Raw genomic sequence first — 13,326 nt, 5'->3', positions numbered from 1 at the left:
GGGGGCTCAACTCAATTTATAAGGTATAACATTTCATCTTCAAACGCCTCGCTGAGTGGGTATGTAACAGGACGCCATAATCCATCAATAAAAGTGTATTGATACTGCCAAGTGTTAATATGTCACCCATAAACCCTCGGGCATTCTTGTCACCGGGACACCGCCTGCTCAGCAGCACACGTGGCCTCACCGCGTTGTTCGGCATCGACCCGGGTCTCCCCTTGGACGGCTGCTGCGGTAAAAATGTCGCATGGCGTGGCCGAGTCGAGTGTTGATCAGAGCCGCTTCTAAGTGTGAAGACGCCGAGTGCCTTTTTCCTGCCGGAGAACTGTTTCGCACACCGGGCGCCTACGTACGATTGCACTGGAGGGTCCTGCCCTCCAGTGCAATGGCAGCAAAAGGAGGTCATAAATAATGGACTCAAGATCACTTACACCTCGTGGAGCAGGCCATGGTATTCCCGCGTATATCACATCTTTGTGCCGAAACGATAGATTCGGCTCTTTCAGCTGCAATTGTAAAGGAAAACAAGGCCCTCTGCATGAGGGCTTTGAGTTTAATACGGTGTGAAACATGATGGCGAAACAACAGTTTAGACGCTGTAACTGAACAACGGCGGGGAACAGCTGGAACCACGAGGACCGGGTAAAAAGGCTTTTGTTCTTTATAGACGTTGGGACACAGCAATCACTTTTATTTCCAGTAAATGTCAAAACTCACCACATTGTGTCCCGATGCCAGCTTTATTTGACTTAATATATGAATAAAGAACACTGAGGTTTGACTTCAGTAAAGATTTGGTCGGTAGATGCTGGTGTATATTCCACTATATGAACCGATGTAATAGATTCTTATTTGCACTTCATTTTCCCTTAACTGCAACAACTATTCAAATCTCCTCTTGGCAAAATAATGGCTATGATTACATGTTTAATGCATTTGATATGTAACTGTCCACTATCAAACCACATTTAATTGAAAAATATATTAGTATTTATTTAGCAGAATTGGAGAGGTGTTCTTATTTCATCACAATCCCCTCACATACACATAAGGCAGAGTTCACCGTTATTACCTTTAGATGATGGCAAATAATGTGATAACCTCTCGTAACTTTGTGTCCTTGTGTCAGTGCAGTCGCTGCCTGTCTTCATACTGCCCCTCAGTGGCAAGGCAAGGAACTTGCCTAAAAAAGAAAAGTTGCCTTCTTCTGAACAATCCTGCAAAAGTCTTGCACGCACACATAATGAGCCACGGTTTTGATATTTTACTATGAAACATGAGGATAAGAATCCCAATAATACTTATGCACCCATACAGCTGGAGATAAATAGCACAGAGCAGAGGAGCTGATCAGATCTCACTCCATATCTTAATGGGATCCTCTCACACGCCATCCCCATTAATGACCAATCCCCCAATTATGTAAATCAGCGAACGGTCACTAACGGTGAGAAATTGAAGTTGCCCACACAAACACCAACAGTGTCACATTGCAGAGGGCGCTAATTGGCCACTACTTTTCACATAATTGCAGTGACTGGGGTCATGTCCTCGGCTCACCTCTCCTTTAAGTATTGTTTCTCGGCACACAAACAGTTAATGGAGCAATTAAGATGGCACTCACAAGCACCACTTGTGGGGACCATTTGGCAAGAAAGAGCCTGCAGAGAGGCGGACTGGGATGCTGTAATCCTGCATATGGTGCACGCGAGTCCAGGGGGAGCGGTAAGTCAAGGTGCAGACAGTGCATAATACAACTCGCTCGCATCCTGTTCTGGTGTGTATGAAAACTGGCGGTCATCGCCGAACAAATCACGCAGCATTGGACACTTTAAAAGGCTAATAAACAAGGTTTTACTCCCGATGTCAATATATATACTGTAAAACATGCAGCATATGCTGCAGTGTACATGTGCAACTTTGTTTTTGTTAATGCCCAAACAAATGTGAAGTCAGCCATGTGCCTACATACATGTGCTCATGCAAACATGCCTCACCTTTAGTCATTTTTAAACAAAACTGTCATTCCTCCGTTATCATGTAAAGTAGCGTATGAAATTGTGCTATAACAAAAGACTGAACTCCAGTATGCTCTGCTTTTCGAGGAGTTTATTTCAGTGGCATTCAGTAGGGTTGCAAAACTGTGTTCAAGCAGCATTCAGTGTATAGAAATGTCGGAATACAGAATACACAGCAGAAAATTGGACACGTTATGATTTTACATTTAACTTTTGGACTTTTCTCAAACAAGTCAGCAAAATTCCACTGGACCAAGAAGACTGGTGGCTGTTATACCACCATAGTGTATCCATTTTTATTTTCAATTGAGTCATCCAGTAACATTTTTCCTTACAATTTTCTATGTTATTTTATTTTCACATCTATGGGTGTGGAATTAAATGCACGTGACTATGGAAAGCATTTAAACTACCACAGCTGTGCATGCCTCAAAGGGAGAATGTGAACGCCACCTATTTCTGAAACTAATCCCAGGAGAGGGAAGAGGAACAAAGTTTTCATCCCCCTCCTCTACCACAGACTTTGCCCACCCTCTATGACTAAGTTATGCCCTGTCATGTAGTCGGAGGCATCAGATGCCAAGTAGACCACTGCAGCTTGCAGGTCTGTCACTTGAGCCAGTCTACCAGCAGGGATATCTGACAGCCAGCGTTGCACCAGAGGCCTCAGACTCTCCGAGTGGATGAGAGGGGTGTCAACAATCCCCCTGAAAAGAGAGACAGAGGAATGAAATCAGAAGGCATCACAGTTCAGAGGCAGGGGTGACAGCGTTGTTTCGGAGCCACCACTTTGGTGACAAAAATAAACCCAATTATCCTTGGAAGAAAAGGCCGTGGCATGGCATCTCTGATATTTACCGTGGGACTGGTGACACTTAAATGACTGGCACATCTCAGGAGGAGCCCACTGGTGCAAGGGGGCATCTGGCATAATTTGCTCACAGCGTTAGGTTAACTACTTAGATGCAACTGCCTCATATTTCCTGATTGAAATGTGCTTGGACTACTTTGAGACGGAACTTAAGAAAGAATTCTTAGGAGACAATATTTGTGCCGCTTATAGTTTTGCGCTGCGTTGTCGTCTAACAGCCCCGTGTCACCACAAATGCAGTCCCCTCCACCTCCTCCGGTGAAATATCACAGGGCTTGCATTTGAATAAATATGTCAACACGCCCCCGCTTGTGCATAATATGAGAAGACTTCTGACTTTCTGCACAATCGACGTGACAGTGACTAAAAGCCGCAAGGCCTGAATCATTGTTCAATGTATGCCGGCGCCTTGATATGGAATTCCAACATTTGGCTAAATTAGCACTTCCAAGGAGCGTGTGACACCTTGGTTAACATATTCCACCTCAATTATATTTCTCTTCAGCCGCCCTGTTATCTGGAACCTTTCCTGGCAATCAGAGGTACTGTTTTCCCTCAGCCAATTTTCTAGATAATGCAGCTTATCACCACTGCGGCTAAAGTTGCCAATGGAATCAGGCTCCAGTCAACCCCGTGAGTGCTAATTGTGTCCCTTTTTTATGCATATTTACCGACTGTCACTTCAAAGAAATCAGCCGCCCATTGAGACAGCCCGTTCGCGGGGGGGAAGAGAGAATTGCTTCTTTGCAAATTAAAATTAGCAAACAAGCTGCCGATAAATACAGAAGAGCGCGCGTGCAAGGGCTTTGTTCTGGGGCTGTAACTGGGCCTGGCTCGCCTGGTGCCACCGGACGGATTTGCTCAGGGATGGCTGGGGCTAAGGGATGCTACACTTAACACACACAGACACACACACACACACACACACACCACACACACACAGCTCTTCCTGTGTTCTCCCCTTTTCTTCCCACTGCTCAGCTTCACAGACAAATAGATACAAACAAGAGCGCTATTGTTGCGGCGACACTTGGAGTGAGGTTGCAAATTTGATTCCCTAATTGAATAGAACAATTAGAGCAAGTGTTTGGTTGATTCATCCCTCAAGACGTCATCTAATTAAGCACTGATGCATTGTTTGAGGACTTAAATTAGTGCATCGCCTCTCAAATGGGGCTCTTCATGGGAAGGCAAACACACTAATCACCACTTCTTTTTGCAGCTCAATCCCCCAACACACACTCAAAGGGGGACCGCCGCGTTCGACACAAACACTTGCACGTGGGCGAGGAGAAGGCCAAGAATAGACGGCACTCACGGTGAGATGCAGTTGACGCGCACGCCGCGGTCAACCCATTCCGCGCCCAGGGTCTGAGTCAGTTTGACCACTCCGGCCTTGGATGTGTTGTAGGACAGCTGCTTCTGAGGATGAGGGACTGCAGGGGTAGAGGAAAAGAAAAATCAGTCACCCAAACAACGACGATCCATAAAGATAACATTTATTGCATCGTGTGCTTTTACTTGAATTCTCAGCTAATAATTAAAAATATTCTGTTTGTTTCATGTTTATACTCATGGGGAAAAAAAGAGAGGAACAACAGTTCCTTTCTCAAGGGGGGCTAACAGCCGATACATTTTATATTGCAGCTCATGCAGTTTCTTGTGAACACTACATAAAAGCTCTTCCATTAGCTGCTGGGAGGGATGGGGGGGGGGGGTGCTCTGGAGATGAAGCCATGTAAAATTAATTGCTTATAATGTCCAGTTATGCTCTGTCCTCAGCAACAAAGGCAGGGAGCCATTTGTTTGCCTTGACCATCACAGATGCTGCACACTGCATGGGATGCCGGGACAGGGGCTCATTTTCTACTGGTTGATTAATCATCGCGACGAAGCCTCCAAGTTACATACAACTTTAGTAGTTAACCCCATCACCTGCTGATCTGACTGCCAAATGGCTTCAGTGTGAGCCTGGGATGATAAATACCGGCCAGCTGCAAAGAGGCAGAGACCGGTCCGGGGGAGAAAAGGCTGGAACATCCTGCATACATTGCCGGGACAAAATGGGCAGGACAGAGGAAGGGGGCTGGAAAGTGCTGAAGAAATAAGATGTACACACTAGGACAAAGCCTCCGCCGCCGACCGAGTGTGCGGTTGAGTGGAATTGTGTACAGAGCGGAGAGATAGCAGGAGAAGGTAAGGTTGGGCTGGGCAGGGCCGGATAAGGGGAAGGCTAGGACCTCAGAGGAGCAGTGCGAGGAGGAGCAGAGCCCAGGGCTTACACGCAGATTGAAGGTGAAATCCGACTTATCAGGACAGGAAACACAGCTCAAAATGCCTAACAGCACTAATCCTCACTCAAGACCTGATGATACAGCCCCAAAATACCATTCAGAAAATGCCTTCATCCTTTAAATAAACCTGCATTGATGTTTTTCACCGTCTTAAAGAGCAGTAATCCCCAGAGAAGGGGAGAGGAGGTAGAAGGAGGGCATTCGCCAAAGCCCTCTTTAACATTCACCCTGCTACTTAAAGCCCATTTCAAGTTGAAGAAAATACACGGTCTTTATCAGGCACGCCTTTAAATTTAGAATATTTCTGAGCAGATAAGGAGATCAAATGATGCCACTCCTTTCCCATAGTGGGGCTAATGTGCGTGCCCAGGCTGCAGAGATCTGCAGGTATGTGTGTGTGTGTGTGTGTGTGTGTGTGTGTGCGGGAGTCACAAATCCCTCAGTAAGGTCATCATGTGTGTGTGACCATATCTACTTGAATATGTCCTGCCTTCCTGGGTGTCTTTGAGCGGTTGGCCATCATTCAGAGGAGAAAAATGGTTGCTGGTCAGAGTGTGAGTATGTGTGCGCGCGCGCGCTCCGACTAACACCGCCTCCACACACACACACACACACGCACACACACACACTCTATTCAGCAGATGGACAAAAAGCTGTCATTGTGCATTTTAATTGGGCATTTACGGCTGCTTTTTGGGCTTCCACTTGGCTAGAACAGGTCCCATCTGATTACACATTATGACAATATTACAACAGATGTCCAGACCAATAAAGTAAATTCCTGAAGGACTGCACGTAATGTGAGTAATTGATCATTTTTTTTAACGCCGGCCTCTATTTACCAGCATGCTCCTGTTTTACAGATTGCCCCTGCAGTCGGGACTGGGGCCCATATGGCACAGCGGTTTACTGGCGATTTGACTATACTGCTGATGAAGTGTTGCTGTTCCTCTGGAGGAACCTGTTGGAGGAGGAATGTTACGCCGGCGCTGTGAATTACAAGGCTGTTGCTATAGACTCGCACTGAACTCTAAAAAAGTCTCTTCCGCTGTTCAAACAAGGCCGCTGGCACTGGCTGGGGTTTTGCCGTTGCACAGGAACCCTCCCTTCCCAAGTTGGACCTCAGGTTGCCTTCCACATCCTCCAGACAGCTCCGCAGAGAGGGGATGTTTATTATGATGCAAACCCGCCTCAGCGAGACGCAATCACAACACTATGTATTTCCTGCTGTGCTTATTGTATGCAGGGGTGGATGCATCTCGGTGGAGCAGTTTAACTGGGCTAAAAGTTAAAAGGGAGAATAGCGGCTTAATCCTGTTTTGATTGTGCAGGTTCACCTTTCGGTTTTTCCCAAAAAAACTTGAAAGCCGCAAGGGGTAAAGATGATTTTGTTTTTATTTCAACTTTGCATCCGCATAACGATCGGAAGTCAGATGTGGCGACTTCACGCACGATGGTAAAAACTATTCAATGTGATGTGTGCACTCCCGCTCCAAGTATTTAACTCTCTGCCTCCTCCTCCTCCCCCTCCTCCTCCTCTCAGCCCAACTCTCCACGCCAAATGGAGAGATTAAAAGCAGACATGGAGGGGCTCCAGAGAGAGCGTGGGGGAATAGAATCATCACTCACCTATTAGACTGGCCATGGAGGCTGTGTTGATAATCTTGCCGTATCCTTGCTTCAACATCACTCGACCTGCCGCCTAAAAGCAAGGATTCAGGGGGAAGAGAGACACATTAAACACCTCATTATGGCGCAGATATGCTCCCAAAAGCCAGAGTACAGATCAACACAAAAACATGAAGTTTGTCCTCCAGGATAGTGGAACAGGAGTGGATTTTAAAGCTGCAAATAAGACGTTTTGGAGCATATATATATATATATATATATATATACACGACTGACAGCAACTAGATAACTAGATAATGTGGAAGTAAATTTAGAAGCTACGGAGCAGCTAAAGCTGGTTGGACCAGCAGTAATTAGGTCAGACTCTAACTAGTTTCCACAGAGATACACTTCTGAGGGAACATCAAGAATCAATTTGGATCCTTCAGCACATTTTTTTATTTTTTTATTCTTACATTTAGTATTATTCTTTTTTTTTTTATAACACAAAATATTACCAACAATTATTTAATGAGAATAGAAATTCAGTTTTCCCCATTTGCGGCTCTGATTTCTTTGCAATCATTTGTACCTGCTGTACAGTGTGTCTTGTATAATCACTGCTGTCCAGTCAACCATGTATGTTGATGTGTCACTTATTGTAAAAGACTTAAAATGTTTGCTTTATAAATTTGTTACTCCTGGTGTCACCTTTTGACCCCCCCAATATGTGTTTATCTGTTACACCAATTTCCCATTACAAATATATAATCTATAAAACAGAAACGTGTCTGATTCGGTCTCTGTTGTTTGGCTTTGACTTGATCAAACGTACACATATAGTCTGATTGTGTGCGATCATTTCACTTTCCCAAACATGAAAAAAATGAAAGCCTTCAGATTAAACTAATCCATACAGGATGGTGGCCGAAGTATCTCATTCTTTAGTGAAATGAAGCATCAAGCGTTGCTGCGGAATTTCATGACACAAGGACATTTCTTTTTCTACATTATAATTGTCCTCCTCTGTCGGATTTTCAGAGAAACTATGGGTCCAGTGGAGAAAAATACAATTCCCTCTACACAAGTATTTCCAAGTAACAGTGATGAGGGAAATTCTCATGACACTATTCATGAGTTAAATGATTAAAATAAATGAAACGTGAACCTTAATTTAATATGATTTCTTCATGCGGTCAGTCTGTAAATTTCAAGTCGCACTAGTTTGTCTGTGGCAGCGACGCACGCACGCACGCAGACACACACGCACGCGCACGCACACACACACACATATACACACACACACACCATGTGTTTTACATTCAGTGATACACACCTGACAGCAAATGAATGTCCCCCTCAGGTTGACGTTAAAGGTTTGGTCCCACTCCTCTAGACTGGTGTCTTCGCTGGCGGAGTTCATGTTGATGCCGGCGTTGTTACACGCGATGTGGATCGCTCCCCATTTGGAGACAATGTTGTCAATCATCCTCTGGACATCATCTGGCTTGCTAATGTCAGCCGTGACTGAGGTGGCATTGATACCTGTATCAAAAAGATAAATAATGAAAAACATGGAGGTCTCTAACTGTGCACACTGTACCTTTAGTAAGGGATTATATCTACAGCTTCTATTGAAGGGCATTTTTAGAGTTTATTTTTGATTAGCTGTACAAGGAATATAAAACATAATATAAATATATTTTTTTAAATGGAATTTCATTTCAAAAACACAATTGAATGATATTCACCATCTCTTTTTCTTTTTAATGTATATGGAATTTTAATCTGTAGAGGGACATTGGAGAGACAATCCCAACACGGTTTATCCCGTATCAGAGATCAACCTCTGATGTGAGTAAAAAATTTATGATTGTAAGTCGCTTTGGAAAAAGGCGTCCACAAAATGATTGTAATGTAATGTAACACTCACAATGCTCAGAGAAAATCCCAACATGCTATAATTTGGTGGAACATGTTTGACCAGGTAGAGTATATATCTTATCCTTTAATATGCTGCCATCTGCTGGTCACAAACCAAAAACTGACCACAACAGCAGCACTCAGAGAGCACAGACCTCCACCAAGGTGGAGCAATCCTCCACCCACATGCCGTTTCACCCAAAGCTTGCATTCCCATCTTCATATGGCCGACAAATCTTCAAAATGTTATGCATAGGTAAAAAATCCTTCAAAAAGTTTCCAGGATCGAGATTTGCATCTGGATCCCTCACAAAATTTGAATCACCTGTTACCATGGCCGCGACCTATTTTTAATAGAATTTTCATGCAAATCCGTCTATAATTTTTGAGTAATCCCCCCAAAACACAGACAAAATGAACCAATCACATGACCTCCTTGGTGGAGGTAAAGACAGTTAATGAAACCATTACATAGATGTTAAACCCAGCTTGTGTGCAAACACAGTTTAAAAGTATCCATGTCATTATATGTTTTACATATAAAAATTAAGAAAACAATCACAAGATTTATCGATTATGAAATCAAATTACTATTAGTTTCTGAAATGAAGAAGTAAATGTCTAGTCATTTACCAGACTCATGCACTTGCAAGGATTCTTGCACTTGTGATATATACTGGTGATATCCACATGGTTGAATACACTTATTGTAAGTTGCTTTGGACAAAAGCGTCAGCTAAATTAATGTAATGTAATGTAGTTACAGTTATAGTAATAGTAACTATTAAAACTATGTGGAAGTAAACTGAATATGCAGAGCTGTGTATAGCTGCAACAGTTAATCGATTAGAAATTGACTACTAAATGAATCGCCAACTATTTTGATAGCGAGTTTTTATAAAAAAAAAGTCTTCAGCTTCTTAAATGTGAACATTTTCTGGTTTCTGTGCTCCTCTATGACAGTAAACTAAATATCTATGGTGTGTGGACAAAACTCACCAAAAATCATCTTGGGTTTTGGGAAACAAGATCAACATTTTTCACCATTTTATGGACCAACTAAAAAATCGATTAATCAAGAAAATAATCGACAGATTCGTCGCAGCCCTAGATATGTGCCAGAGCACTGGTGTATTGGGAGTTAGGGATTGAAACCAAGTGAATTATGTTCACAAGTTTGTGTGTGAACACACCAAATTCTGTTTCCTTTGAAGCACACCACTGACGTGAGTTCAGCCCTGGGATAAAGAAAAGATGGGAAGAGGGTGGGGATGTGCAGGTGCATGCTGAAGGCGACATTTGTTGTGGTTACATGGCGTACCTTTAAGAAACAGCTCTTTCGCCACTACCTCCGCTTTCACTCTGTCCAAGTCTACCACGGCCACCTTCGCTCCGGCCTCCCCCAGGGCGTGAGCGAACGCTCGGCCTATACCCTGACCAGCACCCGTCACATAGGCCACCTTTCCGTCAAGGCTCATCCGATCGAGGATGGGGCGCCCCTTGACCCCGCGGAAAACCTCGTCATCCAATATTTCACTCTAAGAAACGGAAACGAGATGAGCAGTGAGAATGATTAGACAAAAATGGCAAGGGGCTTAGTGTGTACGTGCGAGCGGTGTGATTCCGCGACAGTGTTGTCTGAACACTGGGGTTATGTGAACAGCACCTGCGTCCTTGAGCATTCAGAGGCCACGGTAACCCGGCGGATAACACTCATGCCGTCTCTGAGGGGGATAATGACCTGTAAACAAGACAAGACATCATGAACAATTAAAGCGGGATACCCGTAGCTCTCACAGCAACACGCAAAGGTCTGAATCTTAACCTGCTCCACGCGAGGATCACTCGAGACCAACTGGTTGAATTCTCGAAGTGCCAGTCCATTGCCGTCTGTGGCGTCTTTGAGGTAAACCTTTGCTTTGAACAGCGTGTTGTCGACACATAGGACCCCTCTCAGTTTCAGCAGGTTGTTTTCCAGGATGAAATTGTAGTAGTTGATGTAATTATCCTTGTCAGCATCAATGAAGACCATGTCAAACTGTTCACCTGCAGCAGCCAGTTCCTGAATGGGACAGATGGTTAGAAGAAAACCTGCCACGTGACCCACAACGTCACTTATTAACACCCCCCTCCCAAAAAAAGAGTTGAGTTTTAACCTTCGCCTTTCTCTGATTGCGCACCTGACATAACACATAGTAGCCATGATTGTAAGTGTTAAAGTAGAAATCGTCCAGCGGAGAATTCTCTGATAACCCCTTATCGGCGCTTGGTTTCTTTTCTCTCACCTTCAGAGTGTCCATGGCGGATCCAGTTTTCACGGTAATCTTCTTGCCGTGTGGGGATTTGTCAAAAATGGGCTGAGCAAACTCCTTGAGGTACGGCTCTAACTCACAAGCCACCAAGTGGCCGTCCTCAGGAAGCCCCTCAGCCATGGACAGGGCTCCGTAGCCAGTGAACATCCCAATCTCTAGGATCTTTTTGGCTTGACTCATGTGAATCAGCATCTTCAGGGTCTGGCCTGCCGGAAAAAACACGCAAAGAGCATGCTATCACTATATGGTCAACGAGCAAACATAACTGCACTGAGCGGTACACTAATGTCCAACCTTCAACGTGTCCAGTTATGCACTCTTTGGGAAGCCGGAACATCGTTTTGCCCTCCTTGTGCACTCGATCCCAGTCATGAGAAATTGTTTTTCTACAAATAATACCGGCATTAGGAGCACTCACGCCATTATTCTTATTTTTAATCTTTGGGTGAATTTAAAAAGTAGGACATACTTATATAGCTCTGCCAGAGGTTCACTTTCCTGTGTGGTCATTTTCTCCAGGTAGTCATCCAGGCCGCTGGCGATGTCCAGGGCCTTCTGCAGGTGACTGGTCAACTCTCCTGGGACATTACCACTTGATGCGGCGAGCTCGTTGGCTTTCGTCAACAGATCCACAAGGACCTCCACAGGGGTGTCAGGAACTGGGGGAATAACATAATTTTAGCTTTGAAATTGTGAAGGAATGTCTTTATGTACTAGTGTTAGTTCTGTGTTTCAGAAGCGTAAAAAAAAGGTCACAAAAAGCAGGAGTCTGCTATCTAAAGATAGCTGCGAAGACAACGAAGCAGAGCCAGTCCGAAATAGCAGTCGCTGTAGCAACAAGGCCATACAGATATAATGGACCGAGTCCCCGGTCGAGGGGGTAAACAGTTATGATAGTGGTGCCCTTCATGAGATACACTGTCTTTCTATGGGAGGTCATATACCGAATTAAATACACAATGTGATTGAGGCGAAGGTGATTTATTGTTTAGGATTCGTTGACAAATGGAATCTTCACACATGTATGGTCAGGAGCTGTGGTCCTGTAAAGAATATCCCTATTTGGACAGAATAGGTAATAAGTTTAATATGTTTGTAAGGAAGATCCAGAATTGGGGGTCAATACACACTGATAACTTGTATTGCTTGTGTCTGTTGGCCTTGGGCCAAGGGCGCAAGCTTTCACTCAACAGGAATTAACTGCTCTATCTACTACTCATGGCTTCTCAAGGCAATATGACGTAGGAGGAGGGCGGCAATGATAAATTAATGAATCAGAGTCATAACCCGACGATGTAGTTTCACCAGCTGCCGCGTGGTTTCGAGTACATTAGCAGGTGTCTATATGTCTGTCTCTGCAGTTGTGAAACATTTACACGTGTTTAGTTGAGAACAAATCGAAGGCCGGAGTACTTGTGTATTAATGTGGTCGTGACAAGAGAGAACTCATGGGCTGCAAGCTGGTGTGATCCCATCACAACACGACCTGTAGTCTCAGTTATTCTTCTATGTTTGGTCTAGAAAAATGGCAGAAAATGCCCATCACTGACTCCTAAAGCCCAAATGTGATGTGTCTTCACATTGCTTGCTTTGTCTGAACAACAGTCCAAAAGCCAATTATATCAATTTATTATCACAACAGAAAAACAAAGGAAAGCACAACAACTATACAATTGATAAACTGGAACTTCGCAGTTTGTTCCTTCATTTTACTTGAAAAAAATGGCCTCCAATTTCAATGAGTAATAAAAAATGTTGCAGATTGATTAAATTGAATAGAGTACACTACTTGAGTACAGTTTTGAGGTGCTCCACCACACTTATGCACATAAATATTATACTATTCCACATCATTTATTTGACTGATACATCAGATCCAGCTTTAAAAATAAAAACAAATGATGAACTACAGTGTGTAATATTTGGCAGATGGGGCAGCAGCTAAAGCCCCCCCCCCCCCGCCACCGTAGGTGTTGAGCACGAAAGACACCAGGTGATGATGATATATTTACAGTATCATCAACACCCAGTTTCAGACCACCTACAGTCGAGTATTTCCTTCAGGAAATACTGTGCTTGCAGGGCAGCAAAAATACAAAACCTTAATAAGCCAAATACCCCAACACCACTAATACTATAAATCGAACACATCCATTGTCGATTTAATTGCTTACATTACCAGCGTCAGCCTTTATGCTTCTTTATATTTTAAATTTTAAAAAGTAGCCAAATCACAATAGCGGTCGAGTGTTCATTTTGCTCTTTGATATTCAAAGTGATACAGCACTGAGTGGCAT

General features: G+C 43.8%; 1 protein-coding gene across 1 annotated transcript in view; it reads right to left on the bottom strand.

Annotated features, from left to right (window-relative positions):
* Nucleotides 1-2,097: 2,097 nt before the first annotated feature.
* The window catches only part of zgc:113054 (uncharacterized protein LOC541322 homolog), a 13,312-nt gene continuing 2,083 nt past the window's right edge, over nt 2,098-13,326 (bottom strand). Inside the window, exons 2-11 of the mRNA XM_035632249.2 lie at nt 11,499-11,688; nt 11,324-11,415; nt 11,003-11,235; nt 10,543-10,779; nt 10,384-10,458; nt 10,039-10,255; nt 8,131-8,339; nt 6,816-6,888; nt 4,211-4,328; nt 2,098-2,728 (exon numbers count right to left, since the gene is read on the bottom strand). Coding sequence (XP_035488142.1) covers nt 2,533-2,728; nt 4,211-4,328; nt 6,816-6,888; nt 8,131-8,339; nt 10,039-10,255; nt 10,384-10,458; nt 10,543-10,779; nt 11,003-11,235; nt 11,324-11,415; nt 11,499-11,688 — 1,640 coding nt within the window. The 3' untranslated portion in view covers nt 2,098-2,532. The remainder of the gene's footprint in view (nt 2,729-4,210; nt 4,329-6,815; nt 6,889-8,130; nt 8,340-10,038; nt 10,256-10,383; nt 10,459-10,542; nt 10,780-11,002; nt 11,236-11,323; nt 11,416-11,498; nt 11,689-13,326) is intronic.

This window comes from Scophthalmus maximus, chromosome 6 (assembly GCF_022379125.1).
Source record: "Scophthalmus maximus strain ysfricsl-2021 chromosome 6, ASM2237912v1, whole genome shotgun sequence".
NCBI lineage: Eukaryota > Metazoa > Chordata > Actinopteri > Pleuronectiformes > Scophthalmidae > Scophthalmus > Scophthalmus maximus.
Note: the sequence above shows the minus strand (reverse complement) of the source record. Positions and strands in the feature narration are given on the sequence as shown.